The sequence below is a fragment of the Halichoeres trimaculatus genome, unplaced genomic scaffold, assembly GCF_033239565.1.
Source record: "Halichoeres trimaculatus isolate MK-OKI-2021-1 unplaced genomic scaffold, fHalTri1.1 fHalTri1_scaffold_16, whole genome shotgun sequence".
Classification (NCBI taxonomy): domain Eukaryota; kingdom Metazoa; phylum Chordata; class Actinopteri; order Labriformes; family Labridae; genus Halichoeres; species Halichoeres trimaculatus.
Window position 1 is genome coordinate 16,041,760 of NW_027437194.1, and position 23,419 is coordinate 16,065,178.

At 38.3% G+C, this 23,419-nt stretch overlaps 2 protein-coding genes and 1 long non-coding RNA gene across 8 annotated transcripts; all 3 read left to right on the forward strand.

Moving 5' to 3' along the window:
* The first annotated feature begins 2,521 nt into the window (after positions 1-2,521).
* Positions 2,522-11,559, forward strand: nup54 (nucleoporin 54). 6 transcript variants are annotated; one of them, XM_074691151.1, is made up of 15 exons: positions 2,522-2,621; positions 3,511-3,621; positions 3,862-3,945; positions 4,252-4,416; positions 4,796-4,882; positions 5,069-5,227; positions 7,543-7,769; positions 7,855-8,042; positions 8,122-8,318; positions 8,411-8,465; positions 8,785-8,878; positions 9,221-9,328; positions 9,477-9,596; positions 10,904-11,014; positions 11,159-11,559. In XM_074691151.1, exons 1-15 carry the CDS (start codon positions 2,579-2,581, stop codon positions 11,285-11,287), a joined length of 1,878 nt encoding a protein of 625 aa, XP_074547252.1. In that variant the 5' UTR covers positions 2,522-2,578; the 3' UTR covers positions 11,288-11,559. The 6 variants fall into 6 exon arrangements, with proteins under 6 accessions (XP_074547252.1, XP_074547254.1, XP_074547255.1 ...); XM_074691153.1 differs by having other exon boundaries at positions 4,252-4,287; XM_074691154.1 differs by lacking the exon at positions 4,252-4,416 and having other exon boundaries at positions 11,159-11,558.
* A 6,593-nt stretch (positions 11,560-18,152) lies between these two features.
* gsdf (gonadal somatic cell derived factor) lies at positions 18,153-21,230 on the forward strand. Its single transcript, XM_074690570.1, has 5 exons — positions 18,153-18,695; positions 19,057-19,214; positions 19,316-19,399; positions 19,499-19,629; positions 20,327-21,230. The coding sequence occupies exons 1-5, from the start codon at positions 18,574-18,576 to the stop codon at positions 20,471-20,473; spliced, it is 642 nt and encodes a 213-aa protein (XP_074546671.1). The 5' UTR covers positions 18,153-18,573; the 3' UTR covers positions 20,474-21,230.
* Positions 21,231-21,787: 557 nt separating this feature from the next.
* On the forward strand, positions 21,788-23,072 carry LOC141805583 (uncharacterized). The gene is made up of 2 exons (XR_012599718.1): positions 21,788-22,269; positions 22,411-23,072. It is a non-coding gene; the product is annotated as an uncharacterized LOC141805583 (long non-coding RNA).
* The last annotated feature ends 347 nt before the right edge of the window (positions 23,073-23,419 follow it).

The following is a 23,419-nucleotide window of genomic DNA, read 5'->3' on the forward strand; positions in this document are numbered from 1 at the left end:
GATCTCTCAGTCTTATAAGTATTAAGTTAGAATTTAGCCCAAGACATCATGATCACAGGCAGTTGTTTGTCTGTGTTTAATATCTTATGGGGAGAAATATCGTAAGAAAAATCTGACGTCTGCACTTAAATGAGGAGCATGGATCATCTTGCTAGCTCGTATGCTGAAGACAATTTGCCTTTTTTTATTCACAGTCCTGACTCATATGAGACAATGATGATTGAGAACAATGAGAATTGTTTTATTATGAATACTAAAGTCTAACTTCACTGGGTGCTCCAGGTATCTTGTTTTAATGCAGGCAGTTGGATATTCTCTAATTATCCTCCCACAAAATAAAAGACAAGCTTTCTGCAGCCTAAATTTACAACTTCATTTTTATACTACAGCTTTTACAGCTTTTATTTACAACCACTTGCTCTCAAGCAGTTCAGTATTATGTCATTAACATTTCAACTGAAACTTAATGTTACAAACATAAAAACAGCTCATTACCTTTCCTATCCTTACACTGTGTTTAGAAGGATGTTATAATCTCTGTACCTGAAAGTCCTTGAGGTATCTCTTTGTAAATATACAACGTTACATGTGCTGAACTGCTCACCGTCAGACAGAAACGTTGTACATTTTGGATACATTGTTATTTGTAAAATAAAAAAAATGTGTTTTTGTTTGTAAATGTTAGAAGAGGAACTTTTAGATTGGAGATGTCATAGTGCTTTAATGAGCAACAATTAAATCAGCCATCAAAGCTCTGAGTTGAACAGAAATCTGTGGTTGAATGGATAATTTGTAAACTACTGATTTTATGTGCTGACAGTATTTCTGCCCTGTGTAACTGCTTTAACTTTCTAACATGGCCATATCAAAATGCAATTTATGTTATCATTTCAAAATGTGCCTTTTATGTTATTAAAGGCCTTACTCTTTGGTGCTGTTTGGACACCCATCCATGGGACAGAGCTGTTTTAAGATATTTTAAACATCTGTGAAAGATAAGACTTTATTCAGGTGTCAGACCTTTGCTATTCAGAAATACAAGAGTGCTCAATATGAAGAAATGCTGTTGTGTTACTGTTAAAGAATCAATGTTACTGGACTTCTTTAGCTTGTTTTTTATGAATTTTTTAAAGAGTGACTTGTAGAACAAACTATTCTACAAATTATTTCACCAGATACCAAATGAACCAAGCATTGAGCAGGTTTTATAGTTTTGTATTCCTTAAATCCTAGACTGTTTTACAGTGTTTCACTCAAGGCTGTTGAGGCATGTGGATTTCAGGTGCCGATTAATGTGATAAACTGTAGATAATGCTGCAGAATGACTTCATTGAACTGTGATGAGCTCAGCTTGTATTACTGCTCTTGTTCATAGTTGAATGAATGAGTTGCTTTGAAAACCTTGCACTCGTATGATCAGCAATGAATCAAACAGACTAGTGGAGAGGCTGTTAAGTGTTTCCTCTAGAGGTTTTTGTCCAATTGATTTTGTGTTTGATGTAAACTTTCACTCAGCTGTGTGTAATAAAATCAAATAAAATGGAAACATGTATGGAGAGTACAAATCTGAGTGTCATACTTCCAAGAGAGGGTGACAGTAGTTTTTTAATGAAAGTCAAAAAAAGGGTTTCACCATATTAGTGTCAAAAAAACAAAATGCGAAGCACCGAATTGAACCTTCACTTTGTGTTGTTCTCTCAATACTGATTTTAAATCTGAAGTCTGAAATTACCAACACATCACCTGTTTGTTGATTTGTTTTGAGAAACTGTCCCTTTTTCTGGTGTATTTAAAATAAAAGTATTTTAAAGAAGTAACACCTAATATTTCTCCATTATTGCTTACAGCCTACAAAGTGGCTTGCTGGAGTTGGAAATGTCAAACTTGTCTCAATGTTAAAAACTAAACCAGCACCACACTTGTAATAATCACGAACTAATATAACATAATATGATATTATATAATATAATTATGTTATATTATATTATATTATATAATGTGCGTGAACAGTTGTCTGACTCTGACTCTCAGTCCAGGTCGTAACCCCCCCCCCCCGCCCTACGACATCTGAGATAAGCTTAAGCCACCTGCGACCCTGAGCAGGATTAGCGGTTCAGAAAATAAATGAATGAATAATATAAAATAATATAATATGATATAATATAATATTTAATTATATATAAAATAATATAATATGATATAATATAATATTTAATTATATATAAAATAATATAATATGATATAATATAATATTTAATTATATATAAAATATATTTCATATATAATATTTGTTATATATTATATATAATATAATGTAATATAATATTATATGATAAAATATAATATAATATAAAACATATAATATTATATGATAAAATATAATATAATATAAAACATATTATATTATATTGTATTATACACACAATACAATAAAACACAATACAATATTTGGTAGAGGGGACCTCGCTATTTTGACCTGAGCTCCAGCACACTAGGTGGCGGTAATGAGCCATAGGCCGCTTTGCCCAATCGTTTAGAGATAACAAGGAAGAAAACAAACGTTGGGCTGACAGTCAACATGGCGTTCAGTTTTGGCGGAGCCACGAGTAGTACAGCGGCAAGTAAGTACAGTTTGACTTTAATCATAGATCGTTGAACGCCGTTGGAGTGATATACTTCTAATGCTTCGTTAAAATGAGGTTCCGTTCGGATGCATGCATCGAGGCTGAAAACAAAGGACCGTTTGGCAGCGCTCTGGAAGCTTCACTTCCTCGCAGATGTTCTGTTGAAGTGTGCTGCCTTGTCGAAAGATGCTACCCTGTCCTCACAACATCCCTTTTTGAATAGTACAGAATCATTAAAATTGAAAAAGGCATTGTTCAAAGTATGTGGATGTGTGTTTTCTCAAAAGACTTTGCATCTTTTAAGATTGTGACCAAAAACATAAACAGTATGAGTAGAAAATATACAGAAATATTTTGGAGGATTCATTAAGTCTTTACCCTTTATTTATTTATTTATTTATTTATTTATTTATTTATTTATTTATTTACTCACTTAAGCGATTTATGTATTATCGCTGTTTTAATACTATAGCTTATTTTCAACCATCAGAGTGTTGAAATATTTTTTTATGTGCTGTGCACATGCACAGAAATCAAAAGAGACACAGTTTAAAAGGCAGCACTACTAGATGGAACACCCGGCCCGTGTAGCATCAATGCTAATAAGTGTGACATTTTTATTTCTAAAGCAGACAGTCATGTTACAGCTAGCTTCAATATTCATGTTGTTTATTTTAATGCATTCAAAAGTCAAATGTGTATTTTTCTTTTCTGTAAATGTTGCTGCATTGGGTGTTTTAGCCTAACGGTTACTTTGGATGAACAACCGGGGCCTCTAATAACAATAACTTCTGCTCAATAGAGGTCAATTTGTTAAATAAAGTGGAGCTGCAACGTTACTGTCACATCATCTAACACTCATAGCCCTCTCTATGTTCTTGTGAAGACACGTCCGGGTTTTCATTCGGTTCATTTGGTCCAAAAACCACAGCATCAACCTCATTTGGCTTTGGCACCGCAGCCACCACCACCACCACTGCTTCATCCGGATTCGGCAGTAAGTCCAGGGAACTGATCCTCACTTAACGTGGGCATCTCGCCTCTGTCTTCGCTTGTCATCTGTATATCAAATCCCTAAGCAAACTTAGAATATAGCAGCGAAACTAGAGGTCAGTCCTGAGAAGGCATAGCCAGCTCTGACTATGAGAGGGGATGAGAGTTTGATTTTATCCCATTATTGATGTTGCTGTGCACCTTTTTAACATCTTTGACTATTGTGTACTCACTTTCTTCAAAGCGCTCACTGCCCCTGGCTTTGGGGCAACCACCACCACTGCTGCTGCACCAGCCACAGGATTTAGTTTTGGCTCCACCAACACTGGTAAGATACACACAATAGACACGGCATGTGGATTTTCACCACTTTTTTTAGTCTCTTCTCTTTGAAGTCACTTAAAGACTGATTGTACATTTGATGAGTCCTTGCCATGGACTGTATACAAGAAGTAGACAGAGCCTCATGGTTTTAAATGAAAGATTCAGAAAAAGTAAAGTCAGTAAGGATACAGTTTTCCTCCTGTGTTTACTTCTTGGAAACAGTCCATAGACAGTACTAAGCCTAACTTTTTATCATTTAACTCCCTCATGTCATTCTCTCTCCTTTGCTGCCTGCCTCTGCTGGCTGCAGGATTTGGGGGGCTGGGAGCTGGAAACACCACGGCTGGTGGGTTTAGTTTTGGGGGGTTTGGTTTAAATGCCAACCCAGCAGCAGTCAGCTTTAATGTGGGGTGCTTTGGTACAGCAACCACCACTGGCACTGTTTTCAATTTTGGTAATAGCCTGGCTAGCACAGGTAGATGACTTTTGTGATTAATAAATCAGTACAAGTGTGTGTCTGTAAACACTCATCTTCATCCATTCTCATGTCTATATGGTGCAGTTATTTTCATCTCTCATTTAATGTCATGCAACCGTGTTTCCATTCGCATGAGAAGGCAAACTTTTGAATCATCTACTGATTTTAAACGATGGATCAGTAATTCTCCACCTTATAATGTGAAATAGAAAAACACTGCTGAAGGAAAGGAAAGTTCTGATTGGCCCTTATGGATTCTAAAATCCAGATCTTTCTATTTTCTTTCTAATACTTGTCAAATAGTTACCATCTTATTATTTTTTCACTCTTTTGTATAGCTTTTTTTTCCTCAGTTGTCCTTATTCTTATTTTTCAGGTGCGTTTGGAGGCTTTGGAACGACCACAACAACTGCCGCCGCTACTGGGTCCACATTTAGCTTTGCAGCTCCTGCCAGTACCACAGGTCTGCAGTAAAGCTTGTTTCAGCATTAACACGTTTTCCCTTCTGTTGTCAAATACACCTAATTGGAGATGGTAAAGAACATGCTAAAAAAAGTGGACAACATGTTTCCAGCTACCCCTGAGTGTACAAGCTTCCCTAGTGTCCCTGCAGTATACTCCTGACTGTTGTCATGTTCTTCTGTTTCAGGAAGCCTTTTTGGTAACACACAGAATAAAGGGTTTGGGTTCTCTACTGGGCTCGGCGCTGGGACAGCTACAGGGGCGACAGGATTTGGAACAGGATTAGGGACAACTGGCCTGGGTGGGTTTGGAGGCTTTAATATCCAGCCAACTCAGCCACAGCAAGGTGAGTGTCTGATGTTAATCCTGCAGCCCTTTGCCTCCTGACACTCTCTAACCACTTTCCTTTTAGGTCCATCATCCCATTTAGCAGTTAGAAACATGTTAAGCCCTGCTAGAAAATGACATATTTGAAGATCAAACATTTTAATTTCAACTGATAATATTGCTTTGAATTCATTGACAAAGTTGAAAACAACAAGCAGATAGTACAATATATAAAATAAAAGATTTCCACAAAAATACAGTAGAAAGCAAACAAGATAAGATTTGGGGATTTTTTTAAACATTCTATTAACGTCTTTATTCAGGTGCAATGAAAATAGGATTACAAAAGTAATGGAGGGTGGTAGTAACGTAACATCATCAGTAACAACTTGTGTACATACTGGGTCTGTTAGCGAAACTGCCTTTGACACTGTTCTGATTTAGCCAGATTTAGTGTGCCAGATATTTTCGATATCCTACTGATCTAGGAAATATTCTCAGTATATATCAGGCCAGTCTGACCTCGCATTATGTTTCCAAATACAATGCAAAAGCACAATACAATACAACAGCACAACAATAATGTCAGAAAGTCCATGAAGTGATGCAAAAGAAACACTGGTAGAGGTGGTGCCTAACACAAAAGCCACGTTTCCACCAAGCAGTCCGGGTCGGTTCAGTACAATTTAGCTCGGTTTGGTACAGTTAAGCCTGATCCAGGTTGCGCTTCCACAGCAAAACTGTGCCCTCTCGTGGTAGGCGGCATCTAAACTGGATGCCGCAAGCCCCAGCTGGTAAACAATACTGTGATGCCGTAGCAGTGCGATGCAGTTTACCCCGCTAATAAATCCAACAAAGAAGAAAAACACGACACAGTAAACAAAGAGCATAGATGGAAGACATGCAGCATTTCGTCCTCTCTTTGTGATTGGCATGTAGCTCTTTGATACAAAGTGCAATCAAGCTTTGTTTCAGAGAAGTCTGTGTGCCGCCAGGAGAAATGCAGCCGCTGTGGGGGTAAGTGACGATTCTTCCAACCAATCAACAGTCATCAGTTCAGTCTGGCACCCATACGGAAGGGTCTGAAAAAGTAGGCCGGCTCGTCTCGGTTTTTGGGGATCTGTCCCGAGATAAGTCAGTGGAAACGCCACAAAATGCGTGCTGTACCGAGACAAATCGAACCGGTCTGCTTGGTGGAAACGTGGCTAAAGGTAACTTTTTTTTACCCACTAATTACTTATGTTAAACCATAAGTTGATGAAATAGAAGCATTTTTTTCTGTTTGCTTATGTTCACTTTCCAACACTGAAAATTAGTGAAACATACAACAAAACAGACGCAACAGAAGAGTCCCACTACATTCATATGGTTTTATAAAAACGGACTTAAAAGATCCAATGATTTCAGAGTCAAGGTTTTGCCCACAAATGCTTCAAATCTAAACAGTTGTTTAAAAAATAAAACTTAATGTATTTGTACTTCAACTTCAATGGTTGAGTACATTTCACATCAGATAAATACTTCACTTTACTTAAACTCAGATACTTGACAACCGTAATGTCAGAGTGGTGTCAGTTTTCTGGTGGGATTTCTCTTCAAGATCCAGCTCAAGATCTTCCACTTTGAATACATCCGTGAAACATTTAAGCCTGCTCTGGCTGATAATACAAGACATGTAAGTTTGAAACACAGACATAAATCTTTTTAAATTTGCTCAGAAGGCCTTCTTTTTGAGTTTATAACACTTCCTCTGTGCTGTGCCCTTTCTTCACTGTAGAGGGTGATAGTAAGCAGTAATATTCCAACCACAACAGCAGCAGCAGTCAAAGAGAAATAAAAACAGACATAGAGAATATAAGACAAGAGACAAGTGGTTTTCCTCGGAGTAAAGTCCCCTGTAAATCCTGATATTGTTATTCAAACATGTCAAAAACATAAAAGAAGGAAAAGCGTCACCCAAGTCAGCATACAGACTGATAAACATCTTATTTAATAAATCACCAAATAAGTAAATCTTATGAATAGAACACACAGTTTAAAGACTGAGCAGCATGCTTTAATAAGTGCAGGTGTTGGGCTTGAGTGCACAGTTCACAAGCCTCACAGCTTCTTGCTTTGAGACTGCACAGTTTTCTGTAAGGGAGAACAGTTTGTGAGCCTGGTGGGCGGGGTCTTTCATGATCCATGATGCTCTGCTTCTACACCTACGAACATAGATGTCCTCCAAGGATGGAAGGCCGCTACCTGTTCGTTCAGCAGATTCAATATGTTCCTTATTATGTGAAGAATGAGGTAAATCTTACCTGCCCTCTTTTTTTTTTCTCTCCCCCTCAGGAGGATTGTTTGGCCAGCAGGCCCAGCAGCCGGGTCAGCCTCAGCCCACCCAGCTCTACCAGCAGGTTACCGCTCTATCAGCCCCAACCTTGTTAGGGGATGAGCGCGACTCCATCCTCGCTAAATGGAATCAACTCCAGGCTTACTGGGGCACTGGGAAAGGCTTCTACAGCAACAACAACCCACCTGTTGACTTCTCCCTGGAGAATCCATTCTGCAGGTTCAAGGTAACAGCATATCGGCAGTCCAAAGGTTTGAAGTTTTATTATTTCAGTCAAAGTGTGAAGTCTTCTTTGTCTTCCTGTTTCCCAGGCAGTGGGCTACAGCTGTGTCCCTCTAAGTAAGGATGAGGATGGTTTAGTGGTCCTGGTTCTGAATAAAAAGGAAGCAGATGTGAGAGCTCAGCAGCAGCAGCTAGTCGAATCCATCCACAAGATCCTGGGAAGCAACCAGTCACTCACTGTCAACGTAGAAGGAGTCAAAGCTCTTCCCAGTGACCAGTAAGCTTCTGCAACACGTCAGGCATCACTACTCCTAACATTCACAAAATCATACTAATCTGAGTCTGCTGTCTCTCAGGACGGAGGTGACCATCTACCTGGTGGAGCGTTCTCCAAATGGCACCTCCAAGAGGATACCATCCACAACCCTCTTCAGTTACCTGGAGCAGGCCAACATCAAAGTCCAGCTCACACAGATCGGGGTCACCATGTCTCTCACACGCACAGAGCTGTCCCCAGCACAGCTCAAACAGCTGCTTCAGAATGCACCTGCAGGTGAATGTTTGTGTAAAAGTTGTTACAAAAACAAATGTTTTCTGATTTAGTTTTCTTTACTTGTCACTGAGGATGTTGTTTCCTCTCATTAGGAGTGGACCCCATCATTTGGGAGCAGGCCAAGGTGGACAACCCTGATCCTGAGAAGTAAGTTGGACAAAACTTCTGTTAGAAAAGAGTTAATGCACAATTACTGTATAGTCTAGAAAATATGGGCAGTCTGATTCTGGTGGTATCAGAAGTATCAGTATCTTTCCTGAATGTTATGGCCTGAACACAGTTTCCTCCCATTCATTAAGACCAATTACCAAATCTAGTGCAGTTAAATCATGTAACTCACCTACTACGAACATAGTCTGTGGATGTACAAGCTTTAAGGCAAAGCATAAGTCTCTTTAGTGATTTAATTTAGAGATTTAACCATGACTCTTTTATGTACTTAGCTAATTTTTGTTTTGTTTTTCAGATTAATCCCAGTACCTATGGTAGGCTTTAAGGAGCTCCTTCGCCGGCTGCAGATCCAGGAGCAGATGACCAAACAGCACCAGACCAGAGTGGATGTGAGTGAGATCACTGTGCCCTGTTCTCTCCTGTCGTAGTCTACTCAGTGCATGCACATTACCAAGAGGAATTTTGAAACGGGTCGAATGGTGTCAAGGACGGAGAGCACAGATGTCCAGGACGTACAAGCTTTCAACAGACTGATGTTGCTTTTACAAATATTACTGCAAAGTTAGATTATCAGGCCTTAGAGACATTATAAAGATATCTATGTTCATATTTCTAAGCTGCAGTAGGTGTAGAATCAGAAGAAATATATAATGCAAGGAAAAGGTGAAGCTAAGAAAATAGTGCAGAGATTTATAAACATATGTTAAATTAACTGGCTCATGGGGTTGCAGATCATCTCAAATGACATCAGTGAGCTGCAGAAGAACCAGGCCACCACGGTGGCTAAGATCGCCCAGTACAAGAGGAAGCTGATGGATCTCTCCCACAGGGTGCTACAGGTAGCTTCCTCAACTTTCTCACTTTTGTTTAGTTAACATGCAATTTTGCCTTTTTTTTTTCCTCTCGTGTTTGTTTGACCTGCTCCCTTATTTCTGGACAAGGCAAAACATAGTTATTAAAAAAAACACACTTTTTTTGTGCGCCAAGGTTCTGATCAAACAGGAGATTCAGAGAAAAAGTGGGTACGCTATCCAAGTGGATGAGGAGCACCTCAGGGTGCAGCTGGACACAATTCAGTCGGAGCTCAACGCCCCCACGCAGTTCAAGGTGAGTGTCTGAATGGTTACAGTTTGCAAGGGTTCATTTTTTTACTCAGTGATCTTACAAGACTCCAAGGGAGAGAAGAAATGCTGCTGCTATGTGAAGCTATGGGTTTAAAATCTGGGAATATTTGGTGTTTAGTTTCTGAAAGATCTGATTTTTGTATTGAACTCTTTTCCAGTAGAATTTAGATCCTTCTTAAGTCATAAGCTAAGTCCCAATCAGGGTTTGCAGCCTTCAAAAGACCCAGCCTTTGTAGCCTGCGTAGACGGCAAAGACCAAACTGAATTGAGACAGTCTGGTCTGCAGAGCATTTCCTGTTCGTTACTCTTGACGTCACGCAACACAGCCCTCACCTGTCAGGCTTACATTACTTTTTGAACACGTAAACCAAAACCTTACATTTAAAACAGAATGTTTTTTACCATTAATATTAATGTTTTGCTTTATCATTGTTATTTTCTTTATTGATAGAGCATAGAATCACAATATACATCTAAGAGTAAGGCAGTTAAATAAAAAAAAAGTATAAAATGCAAGCTGTCAAAGTTTAAATGCTTTTTCAGAGTCCTGAATTGATTGAATGTATTGTTTGAATTCCCTTAAAAAAACATCAAGTAAGTTTCTTTTTTGTCCCCAAGAATTTACATTAATGAACATAGATTTTTTCCATAATGGGAAGATTTATAAAAACTGTTTTTTCTTTGTATATTACTTTGTATATTACTTGGAAAGAGTTCAAACAATACATTATTAAATATAATATAAAACAAAATCTTGAGTGTTTTAGAAATACAGTCACATAGTTGTTGCCAGAAATCTTTCACAACTTGATGAAACAGTTTCTGAGGTTCGGTCGACCCATCATCTTTGGCGTTCATGTGTAATGAGTCTTGGGATATATGAGACGAAGAAGGAGTCACTGAATCCGTCCGAAATCTCCAAAAATGAGGCCGGATTTGTTCACTGCATCAGACGCATTTTGGAGGAGCTTTTAAAATGGGACAACCTTCAACATACCGTAGTGGCGTGATCAGCCTGTAAATTCAGCCTTCTTTGGCTGCAGCCCCTGGATTGGGACTCAGCTAAAGATAGCAAACAAAAAAAATATGCTTATTTATAGTGTCACTACATTCATGTTAATCCTTGAAGATTTGGAAATCTGAGCTTTGTTTTCTCTTAGGTTTCTGACTAGAAAATTAAGAAATTATTTTATTATATATTATATGTATATTGAGAAATTATTTTTTTAGCTCTTCAATATTTATTTTTTCTTGGAAAGTTTAACTGTATTTTTACTCTCTACCCCCCAGGGTCGGCTGAATGAATTGATGTCCCAAATCCGCATGCAGAACCACTTTGGAGCAGTGAGATCAGAAGAGCGCTACAGTGTCGATGCAGACCTCCTCAGAGAAATTAAGCAGGTATGTCTACACTGTGGATAAAATTAAAAGTCTTCCCTTGCAATTTTACTCCTAGATCTCTTCAAGCTTAGCTTTTTCTGTGAATAACTAAAAAGACAATCAAGCATGAACTGCAACTCTTTTTTTCTTATTTCTGACTTTCAGCACTTGAAACAGCAGCAGGAAGGTTTAAGTCATTTGATCAGCGTCATTAAAGATGACTTGGAAGACATCAAACTCATAGAGCACGGGCTGAGCGACAGTGGTCACATGAGAGGAGGCATCCTGAGCTGAGTCTGCCCTACTAACACACATACAACACATGCTCCAACTGCATCAGTCCTTTTAAAGGACTTGGCACCACGTCTTATAGGTCATGATACTAAAATTAAATGATAATGACTGATTAATCTGTGCTCTCTGGACTGATCAAAGAAGCTTCTTTCCACTTGAGTTGGTGGCTTGCTTTATGTGATATCAGGTATAGAATGTGAAACTATCTGTGTGACCAGCACGTGAACAAGGCGGGTATCGGTGTGTGTTGGAGTGAAATGTAAATACATGTTTGTATTTCTTTTTTATGCTGTTATTGGAATAATAAATTCATTTAATCTAAAAGCAGATGTCTTTGTGTTAATCTCGTCTCTTCCATCCATGAGATCTGCTTGTTTCTTCAGTGTGATGATCACTGCTCTTACCGACATATTTATTAACCATCATTATATGAATGCTCCACTTGCTAACTATTTCTTTTAAAGATTTCTTATTTCTAAGTGTGGTCAAACATCCTTGTGCCATCATTACAGGCGTATGAAATCAAACCTCACCTGTCCTCCAGTTGTGTCTAGATGATGAGTGGTCAGTTTTCAGCAATGTCACGTGCTGCATGAACACCAGCAGGAAAATGTTCTCCATTAAAGGACAATATGGGAAAATATGTCAGGATTGTTTAACGGCAGGATCTGGATAGTTGAACAGTTTTAGCACCAAATATTTCTTATCCTGCATTCTTACCCTCTTGTGAGGCATAACTAGATATACTTTAGTTTTCTTTGTGAACTTCACAGAAAATATAAATGCATACATAATTTTGTAATTTTTGCAGTACACTGTAAGATAAAGCTGGGGTTGCGTGGAAACGGACCTTTGGCCACATAATGTTGGTATCAAGGGCTAATATATGGACGTAGTCTCTGCGACATCACCCATCTGTTCCCTTTGAGCCCCCACTACTAACAGCTATAGGGTGGCAGACAGTAATTATTTTAACTTTTAATATTTCTTCAATGTGTTCAATTATTTTTCATTTATGTTCAATAATTAACCGTGTCATAAAAAAGGTATGTCGCTGAATCTATAATAATATAGAGATATACAACCCAGACTGGGAAAAATAACAAAACATTAATTTTCCCTGAGGAGCCTTACTTGTTTATTCATTTTTATTTATTTATGTATTTATTTATTCATTTATTCACATCTTTATATCAACTTTTGACACAGCCTCAAAAAAGACATGAAAAAAGATGTAAACAAAAAAAAGGGGGGGGGGGGGGGGGGCAAGCAGCTACACTCAATGGCTCTGTGACCACATAAACAACAAAACAACAAGCAAATGGATTAGGATTAAAACTAACTATGGCTGTCACCTGTGCTGAATAAACAGATGAGGTCTCTGTTAAAGGGCAGCTGCTGATCCAAAAGAAAGGAGGTTACCTTCATTATGTGACAGTGAGTAATTAGACCAGCCAATTATCAACCAATCAGATCTCAAGTGAAGCCAAGATAATTCTCAGTCATTATACAGAAAATGATAAATCTTAAATATAAAAATGAATAAAATATATAATTTTTCTGCTTCAACCTCTTAAGTTCTTGTTGTGTGAACTTGCATGTTAAAAAAGTATCATTCTGGTTTCGTCTCCCACAGGTGAAGCTGTTAAAGTAGCTTATCCTCCTGGTTACGTTAAATTTTGTTACATTAATAACGACTCCAAACTAGATTACACTGTGATGAAAGCAACCGTCTTTCACAGAACCCTGTAACACTATTCTTTATCTGTTGTCTTGCTCTGAAATACCTTTCAGGAACACCTCCTGTGTAGTCTGCTTGTGAAAATATCTGCATCTAGCATCCTCCGCAGTCCTTCCTTCCTCGTATAAAGGCTCTTTGTCATCCTCTGCAGGAGCAGCTGTTGGTGGTGTGACTCCCAGAACTACTACAACAAGGAAGTTGTGGGAGACGCCTGATACTCAAGGACTTGGCTCATTCATGCATCATCAAAGCGCATCAGGAGATGCAGAATCCCAAAGTGACCTCGGGATTGTGTGCGCGTAAGCACATTGTGCATGTTTGTGTGCCGTATTAGAAAACGGCTGCGTTTACTTAATTATGTTTGCTGATGTGAAATCTTCCCTCTCAAAAATGGGGGTCATTCTCTACCACACACAGAAACATTTTCACAAAGAATAAACAATAAAATAAAGGAGGAAAATGTGAAATTGCATAAACATCTAAAATTTAAGACATAAAAAAGAAGGAAGAAGAAGCCAGCAGCATGTGGCTAGAACTTTCTTCACCACCCAGTTGAGTTTTGATTTATCATGTCCTGAAAGTAGTTCAGCCAGGAGAAGTCAAGACCTGAGCTCCACAGATAGAGATCTCAACAATGCTGTTGAGACCTGTAGACAATCTTGGATGACTCATATTTTTGTTTCAATACCCAGAGAGGTTACTGAGGGCACATGTAGCTTTTGGCTTAGGATGTACTTTACACTGGTACTGGTATTCAGACACTTTGATTTCATCATAGTGTAATTTCATGCTGTCACGAAAAAGCTCGAAATTCTCTCTTAATTATAAGTAGTTTTGTTCAATCACCTTTATTCAAATTCAAAATAAAACAAAAGTTGAAAAATGAAATGCTTTGTTGCAGCCAAACCAGGTGTTCACCTGTAAAATGTCCAGTCTAAATTGAGGCCCAGGAAAGTAGATCAAACATATTTTAGTAGATTTTCATTGACAGTGTCATCTAACTAAAGCATATATTTTTTTAAAAAGGCAGAGGACCTGGAAAGCTTCCTTGTGGTACACCACAGGGTCTTGTAGGTTGAGTTTGGAAAAAGCTTGATCTTTTTAATATGATTACTTTTTATGAAGATCACAAGATATCTTTTCTGTTACCTATAACAGAAGAGATAAATTTATGGAGTCTAAGTATAAAAAAAGGGACCAGTGACAACAGCAAAATGATAGAAATAGTAAAGATAAAGTGCTTTACAACAGCTAAACCAGCTGTTCAACTGTAAAATCTGTGGTCTTAAAGCACACCAGATAAGTAAAAATACCATTTTCATAAACCAAAATTAGGCTGTTTAGATGCACATGAACAGTGTCACCTAACAGCATCTGTACAAAAAGCAGGGGACCCAGGAAGTTTCCCTGTGGTACACCACAGATGCTTATCTGTCAAGTTTTGGAAAGAGCTCAATCCTTTTTTTTAATCCTAATTTATTTCTTTTTGCAGACCAGCAAAGCTTTCTGTTTCCTGTTATCTGTATGCACGCAAAGTTAAACTTACTTTTTCAACAGTTGCAGGGGGTCTGCATTTGTTCTGCTCATCACTTTGCTTTGGACGTCAAACATAAAAGCACTACTTTTTCTGCAAGCCTGACTAAAGGATGTAATACTCACCTCAGAGTAAAACAGCAATCTTTTCACTATGAGAACAAAAAACAAATCCATGCATGATCTTATATCAACTTGTACTGAGAATTTGTGTTTATGAAGTATGGTTTGATACCCAGTGCAGCAGATAAAGTGTGTATTTTAGGCTGCATGGGAAAGTTTAGTAGAGACCCAGATGAGCACTCAGTGAAGGCAAAGAGGAGAGGGAACATGAGGACTCAAAGTTACCATTCTTTGCATGCCTCTGGACCTTACTGGCTCACACAGCTGTCAGTGTTGCCAAGTTTTTTGCTCCAGGCTTTTAGATATTGCCATCACCTGCAGTCCCAATCGTAGCTTGTGTTACATTTTTACTCCAGATCTTGTCCTTGAATGAAAACTGTGGGGAATAATATTGGTATAATGTTTATCATCTGAGATTTCTGCCTCGAATGGGGACACGAAAATTTAATTTTTAATGATTACCACTCATGCAGGAGGCATGGACAGCTTGTGTTTGTAGTCTATTATCTAAAACGTGTAAAAATAGGCACTGGCTGTATGTGAGAGGTGATTTTTACCATGACCCAGTGTACCCCCATCAAATATGCTTTTGTTGTCAATTCTTTAATACTTTGAAATATTAACACATTTTTGTAATTTTGTGTATCTACTGTAGTACCATATCTACATTTCCTTGATTGGGACCATATGAGTCTACTAGAAGTGCTACTAAAGTAATGCTTCTACTACTACTGCAACAACTATTACTACTACTTATAAAATAAAGTAATGACTGAATAAATAAATTAATAATAATAATAATAATAATAATAATAATAATAATAATAATAATAATAATAATAATAATAATAATAATAATGTAGATTCCTATAACACTTCCTTAGCAAGGCTGAAATTTGCTTTCCAAAGAAATACTGAAGAAGTCATTTCAAGCTAGAAATACAAGGATCTGCTGATGCGGACTGCTCTGCGGTAAAACCTGCAGAAAGATGCACAGTCTACCAGCTCTGACTTCTTTTGGGGCATGTGTAGGCACATTATAATAATAGATCACCTTTATATTTTGGGGCAAGGCAACTTGAAGCCTCCAGAGATTGCAATTAAATCCTAAAGATGGTTCAATAAAAGAAAATAAGCAGCAAGTGAGAGCTGGCAAGGACATTTGTGGTTTCCTGTCAAAACTCAGCAGCTGTGTTAGCAGAGCAGCAGTGCACTGAAGCGCCTGAAGTCAATGGAGGGAGAGGGAGCTCTTACTTTTTGTTGGGAGGGGAAATATCAACTACTGTAACAGCATTTAACATAGTTTATCATCAAATGTTTTCAACAAGCTTAATAAGTTCTTTTAATACAATTTATCATCACATCCTTCCACAGAGATCACCATGATGAACAGGTTTTACAGGAACCAGTTTAGATTTGTTTGAGTCTGTGGCATTCATTGCAGAATTTTCATGTTAACAATAAAGCTCTCTATGCACACCTAGTTATGGGGTTCCACAAGGCTCAGTGCTTGGACTGATTCTTTTTATTTTATGTAGTCATTCTCTAGGTTAGGGGTGTCAAACTCATTGACCACAGGCCAAAACCAGCTTGCAGGGGTTCTAATTTGGCCCACAAAAAGAATTCAGAGGTGAATAGGGAAACAAAATGTTCTGTGTCACTATGAGACTTGGCATGGTAAAAAAAAAAAAAAAAATCCAATAGCTTGTAAGGATAACTGAGTAGAGAGAAGGTATATGAAATGCTGGTACATCTGAGGAAACAGCAGTCTGTTTTCATTATGAAAAGGAGAGGTTAATGATGAGGTTATGAAAGCTAATTGCTAACTGATGAAAACATGCATTCTGAAGGCTGCAGAAGTCATGGGTCCTGAGAAACAACAAACGTTGAACAGCTTGATGAGGCCTGTGGCAGATAGGGTAGAGGTAAATGTAAAAAAGACAGCTTATACATTTAAAAGGCAGGGGATAGATCAGGGGTGGCCAACCTGCGGCTCACGAGCCTTATGTGGCTCTTTGCCTTTTGGGGTGTGGCTCTTTGATCAATTAATAAAATATGAAACTATATATATATACATTGTTTTGAATAGTGGTGTGCAGATCAATCTAAAATATTGATTGATTGATGCCAACATTGGGAACAGTATTGATCAATACTTGGGTGATGAGATTGACACTTAAGTTTCAGTTTCTCTTCTCTACATTAGCTCCTCTAAATCACTCATTTGCCTATAGCTATCTAGATAGATAGATAGATAGATAGATAGATAGATAGATAGATAGATAGATAGCTCTCAGTCTCTTCTGCAGTAAAAACAGAAATTTGTCCTTGACTCCAAGTATAAATTTAAAAACACTTAAAAACACAATAAATCTCACTTTGAAAATTGGAAATGTATTGATTTTCATTTTACGTCATTTTGCTTATGTGTGAGAGGTAGTGCATTTTTAAGACCACGTGTGTGATGTGGCTCTTTGCAGGACCACGGTAATTTTTGTGGCTCTTGGTCCCTGATTGGTTGGCCACCCCTGGGATAGATTTACCTTATATAGGTTCAGAATAGGTCCTACTTCTGTTTGTAAGGCGTGGGGAGTCAATTAATGTGTTCGAAATAGTTTCACAGAGATGGAGATTTAAAAAAAATGTAGAGTTTGATGGGTAGATTCAATATTTGAGTGCAATACTATATCTGTCAGTTCCAGTACGTTTTTAAATTATTTTTGTCTTTGTTTAGTCAGTATGATCACTTATAGAGGATGAGTGTAACTGATCAACAAAGTCTAAGTACGGCTGATTTTGCTGTCATTTTTTCCTAAGAAATCTCATGCTGTTTATAAAATGTTTTTAGAAGGATAGTTCATTTAATATAAAGACTTTTACAATATACTCGATTTTGGATTCTTGTTATTTGTAGGTAATTATGCTATTAATTTAACCATCTGGCCTACTTGAGATTAAATTAGTACATGGTCCTTGAACTAAATAAGTTTGACACCCCCTGCCACTATTTCAAGGGAAAACTAGTTTTTCACAGACAATACTCAGTTGTATCCACCAAATAGAAACAAATACTTTACATAACAGTTCAAAACAGCTGCAAATGGCAACCTTCATGACAGAGACACTGTTAGATCAAGATATCTCTGACCAAACTGCTCTTACAACTTATATTTACTTCATAATCATATGATACAATACTATTTTGATTATAAAAACTGTTTCATTGAGTCATGACTATAAATATAAAAGTTTTCCCAGATGAGATTACTGTTCACAATATTTATATCACTATAAAGGTCATATAAGGTCACTGTGTTGTCCAAGTGTTTCTAAATCTCTGACCCATCTCATATATAAGATTGGTCAGGCTGTTAGCAACACCATCTTTTAATGCAACACACAATAAATCGATTTTTATTTTATTCATTTATTTATTTTGAAAGTCTGGTTGGCTTAAGTATGTTGTGATCCTGCTAAAGTGGCTCAAGTTGCTTTGTGTTTTCCTCAGCATCATATTTTATTACAGCTGAAAGTTTAATGATAAATGTCATAACCTGATAGTTTATATACATTTACCTTCTCTCTTTACTGTCTCTTACTCCTCATTCCTGTCTGTTTATCCAGAGCTCATTGGGCTCTTTTTCCCTCACCGGATCACCCTCCCGTATTTTTTTCACACAGAACACTGGACAAGACAACAATGTTAAGTATCTCAAGGCCAAGCTGGGGTACAAAAAGATAAAAACCCAGGTTCCCAAGCTCTGACAAACAGTACCTAGTACAGCATTACCAACTGGTGACTTGTACTTCCTCCTCCAACCAGAGGCTCAGGCTCTCACTCTTACTAGAAAGCAGTTGATCTGTAGACTGACGGTCCAGCTTGTGCACCATGTCCTGTGCCTTTATTGTCATGACGATGCTTCTGGGCTCTTCAGTGGTGATCGCATTTGTCCTGCAGCCATCAAGGGAAGAAACTGCAGCTCCTGCAAGTGATCCTGCTTTGCATCACAGGCCAGTATTAGACACCCAATATGCATGCTTTTATTTTGATGAGTATGTCTTTGTTATGTAGATAAACTGTTCAAACAAATTTTTGCGTGTGGAGTCATGGAGAATTTTGTAATGCACAAAGATTTTTATTTTTGAAAATGCAAGCTGTGGTCTTTCCACAGCTTATTTTAGTAAACAGTTTTGGGGTCACTTTTGCTGTTTTATTTTTAGGGTATGTGCTTAAGTTTTATAGTTGATGACCTATGTCAATCGAATTCCTGCAAAGCAGCTCCACAGATTATTGAGAAGCAATGTTTCATCTGAATCCATCTGTCAGTTTTATTTTGGATAATTTTAAAATCACGTTTTGTTTAATGCCCAGGTGCCAGAGTGAGTCATTGCAGTCCATCAGGAAGGGTCTCCTAAGGGCTCTCAATCTGCAGACTGAGCCACAGCTCCCCAATGGTGGATTGGACCATGTCACAGCACAGTGGAGGGCCAGCTTCAGCAACATCGCTCAGAAAACCAGAGATGCTGCCGGTATGTGTGACTCTAAAGGCACCCTGAATCTCATCCAGTCTGGACCTGATAGTCTCAGGGCCCACATTTACACTCTGCTTATCTTTTTCACATCTGTCTAGTTCCAGCCATCTCCAGCAGCCCTGACGGTGGAAACAGTACAAGCCTGAAGTGCTGCTCCAGCTCCTCTGAGGTGTTCATGAAAGGTATGCAACAACGCATATGCTTGCATGTGCATGGTTATATTATTTTTTGCAGTGACTGTAGATGTGAATGCACGTAACCCAATGTCTGATTTTCTCCAGATCTGGGATGGGACAGCTGGGTGATCGCCCCTGTCAGCGTGACCATCGTTCAGTGTGCACTCTGCAGCCCTGAAGGGGACGTTGTGCAATGTCCATCATCCCTCTCCAGTGTCCAGGATGCAGGCCCACAGGTATAAAATTGCTTACTTTGAACAAGCTGCAAACATTTTCACTCCTACAGAAATTCTTAATGTGCTAAGAGAAATCCTGTACGTGAATCCTGTAAATTTATGATACTAATGTAAAAGTAGAAAGTTGCTAAAAGCTGTACATCTGTAGTACTTAGATTTCTTTCAGTATTTATCACCACTACACCCAGGTTCAGTGTCTTTGCCATAAAACATAGTTCAACTTGGTTTGTTCTGGAAACAGCTGCCATTAGATATGCCTGTTTTTCTTTTCCCTCCCTCCGCCAACAAAAACCTTTTCCCATTACAAGCCAAGACACTCCCTGAACCAAAAATGATTGCAATGTAGCAGCAGATGTGTGTTTTGGAAATAACAGATGGTGAAACTATGGCAAAGAAGTCAGAGACAACTTATGTTACATTTTTCATTCAAAATAAATTGAATAAAAAAGTGAAACTGTTTGATTTAAATATAGGTTTTGATAGGCAATATATGTGATCTATATGTCACTTTGGGCACAAGTTATGAGGAAATGTTATTTTATCATTGTTTCATGTAAAACAGCATGTATGACAACTATCTAAGTTTTCCTTAAGGTCCATAATATATAATAACTTATCTGTTATTCTGCAAAAAAAAAAAAAAAAAAAAGTCTGATTGAGTATCCCTGACTCCCTGTCTTTCTTTATCCTTCCCCAGGTCCAGGTGCCATGTTGTCAGGCAGCCTTCCAAGAAACGGTGCCCATCCTCTATGTAGACCAGTCTGGCTCTGTGGTCCTCTCCTCCATTCAGCTGACCAGCAGCTGTGGCTGTGGACACGCTGACCACCAGCAGCCCGACCAGTAGTAACATCTGATTTCTTTACCTGAGTATGTGGCACCTTGCTTACACACTGCAACACAAACTACATAATAATCAGGCATGTTGTCTTCACTGACTGCTGTGCCTCTTTCATTGAATTTCTATCTTTATTCTTGGTGTTATCTCAGATTCTACCAGCGTGTTTCCCACTGAGTGTGGGAACCAAAGCAAAGTGACTCTAGAAAGTCAGTTTTGAATTCCAGTCTCTCTGTTCAGGTCTGAGAGAACGATGTAGAAGAAACATCTTAAAACTGATCAGTTATTGCAGTGTTTAAACTTTTATATCATTATATCTCTAACATCATGTTGTTAATTGTATTTGTGTGCTCTTGTACCTCAACAGAAAAAAATACACACAACATGATTCTCTCAGTGAGGTTAAGTATTTTTCCTCCCACCATGAGCTGGATAAGAGGTGAAGCTGACACTGGTGTGATTGATGTGTCCAGTTTATCTTGAAATAAATCTCATGTGTACAGAGGGCTATTTAAAGCTACCAAATGTTGCAGAGTGTTCCTTCTAAAAAATGTGAGACGACCAAGAGCCAAATCTTTTCACGGGCAAGTTAACAAACCTCTGCCTCCTCTTATGGGTAAAAAATCCTTTTAGACAAACACGGGCCAGAGATTAATCTTAAATTCTACTCAGTCATGATTAAAAGACAATACGGGACACAAATGTGTGATTTCTTTGCTTTATTGGTGATATATTTTAACAAAATGCAAGATTAAAGGTGTTTTTTAACCTTTTTGTGTGTTTATGTCAAAATAATAGCTAAAGAAGATTCCCTGAAAGAGTAAAAGATTCCCTAATAATAGTATGAGTGTGGTCCTAATTATTTGTTTTCACTTATGTGAATCAAAGCTCTGTGGGTTTTTTTTTTTATACATTTCTTCAAACAGCTGCTCTCAGTATTTTTGTGTGTGTGTGTCTTAAACATAGTTGGAGATTTTAAGTGTAATATTCCTTGACTGAGTTTATTTACTGTTACCTCACAGCTCTTTTTTATGTTTTCTCCACTGGTGCACATCAACCTCTGAAATATAACCTCTTTTTTACATATTTACCGATGCATGTTGTTTTCTTGCACCTTGATATGATATCTGTCTATTTGTACTTATTACTAATTCTGATTCATAAAATTTGAATAAAAATGGTTTAAATCAATGGGTTTCTTCTTTTTTCTTTGTTTCTTTGTCCTTATTGGTTTATTTTATGTTGATAAAGCTGTTGGGTATGCCAGCCATGTAGGATCCTTGCCTTCCAGACAGTTATGTGTTAAGTCAAGAGGGAGGAAAACATGAGAGGAGGAAAACTTGGCACAGTGCAACATGTTGCGCACTTCTTATTAGTCTTCAGCGATCTCTGTAGCTGTTCAAGAATTTTGTCCAAGGCTTTTTTTTCTGACTGCTGAAAATATAACTTATGATCATCAAGTTGGGCAAGCGAGATATTGATCCTGGACTAGGGTAAAGCAACATATCTGTGAAAGGACAAAAGGACGTCTGGGCTGATACCTGAGCTGGCTCTTCGGCTGTTTTACTTCTTTCTGGACAGGATGTCAGGGTTTTTCAGTGTGTGGGTGTCTTTGATCATACTGTCATCACCTCTGCTGTGCACTGGGGCAGTTGTGTGTTCAGAGAAGGAAACGTTGATTAATCCAATCCACAGGACAGTGACACGGCTATCAGACTGTTTAATGGAGTGCACTGGGATGATGTATGTCAAAAAACTGCAGCTGCAGGACAATCATAATATCCGTCTCACAGATTCCACAGAAGGTAAGGAGACTTGGTGACATTTTTTTACTTCAAGATACTGAAAATGTTGGTCTTCTGTGACAAGATGAGACAGTTGATATGTCATTTTTATGTGAATCCATCTGCTGTGTCCTGGCCTTTTAAAACCCTCTGTTTCCCTAGGGGACCTTGGGGAGCACTGTTGGTCCACAGAGCTGAAGTGCACTGTGGGTGAGATCTTCCAGCACGCCTATGTAGTGCTGCCTGTGGATACATCTGCAGTAGGACACGATATGCTGGAAGTCAAAGCCACTGGCCCCACAGCCACCCCACTGCAGGCACACATCAGCCCAACCACTATAGTAGAGAGCTGCGGCCTCCGCTATGACGTGACACAGCACTTCAGCACAGCAACTGCAGGGACTTCATTTTGTGTACAGGTAGCAACCCGGGAGGAGTTGCCGGTCCTGAAATGTCCTCCCTTTTTGGTCACCTTCTGGCAGAGGAGTCCAAATTTGTCTGGCCAAGGTGGTGTAAGATAAAATCCCAAGCTCTTGGATGTCTTACTTGTGTTAAAGCACTTTTGCTACTGTTTAATTTCCTACAGATTGGGAAACCATATAAGCTTTGTGTACATTTTCATGCAAAAATCTTAATTTGCTGAGCAACCAGTCACTTGAAAAGTCTTTCTGGATGGGTTAAAACATGCTGTTAAAGTCCTCTGAAATTGTATGGATGAAAAGTATTAAAAAGTGATAAGTGTAAAAAACACACACACACACACACACACACACACACACACACACACACACACACACACACACACACACACACACACACACACACACACACACACACACAAACACAAACACAAACACAAACACATAGAATATTATGTACCTACTACTACTAGAGTACCTTTACCTTGCAACTTTTGCTGGCCAGTATTTGTGAAATTGTGTTTATAAGTTAACATTCCACCACAGCAGTGCCTGTTGGAGTAAAGAGTAGCATTTGGAATGGTTTTACACATTTCAATAACTGAAATACAAGCAAGTGTTTAATGTTTTATTTTTAGTTTTAAAAAGTGTCATTAGAGTGTGAGTGTTTGAAGTGATTATTAAAAGCTTTAACTTTTCTCTGTTAGTCATGTGATTATTGGGCTCTATGTATTTAATCAAAAGACTGTATA

What these genes read in the sequence shown, in the direction of transcription:
- nup54 (XM_074691151.1), top strand. Translation starts at nt 2,579, where the DNA reads ATGGCGTTCAGTTTTGGCGGAGCCACGAGTAGTACAGCGGCAA. An exon ending in GCCAACTCAGCCACAGCAAG is followed by an intron (nt 5,228 to 7,542) that starts GTGAGTGTCTGA and finishes TCTCCCCCTCAG; the next exon opens with GAGGATTGTTTGGCCAGCAG. An exon ending in AAAGCTCTTCCCAGTGACCA is followed by an intron (nt 8,043 to 8,121) that starts GTAAGCTTCTGC and finishes GCTGTCTCTCAG; the next exon opens with GACGGAGGTGACCATCTACC.
- gsdf (XM_074690570.1), top strand. Translation starts at nt 18,574, where the DNA reads ATGTCCTGTGCCTTTATTGTCATGACGATGCTTCTGGGCTCTTCAGTG. An exon ending in GATCCTGCTTTGCATCACAG is followed by an intron (nt 18,696 to 19,056) that starts GCCAGTATTAGA and finishes TTTAATGCCCAG; the next exon opens with GTGCCAGAGTGAGTCATTGC. An exon ending in TCCAGGATGCAGGCCCACAG is followed by an intron (nt 19,630 to 20,326) that starts GTATAAAATTGC and finishes ATCCTTCCCCAG; the next exon opens with GTCCAGGTGCCATGTTGTCA.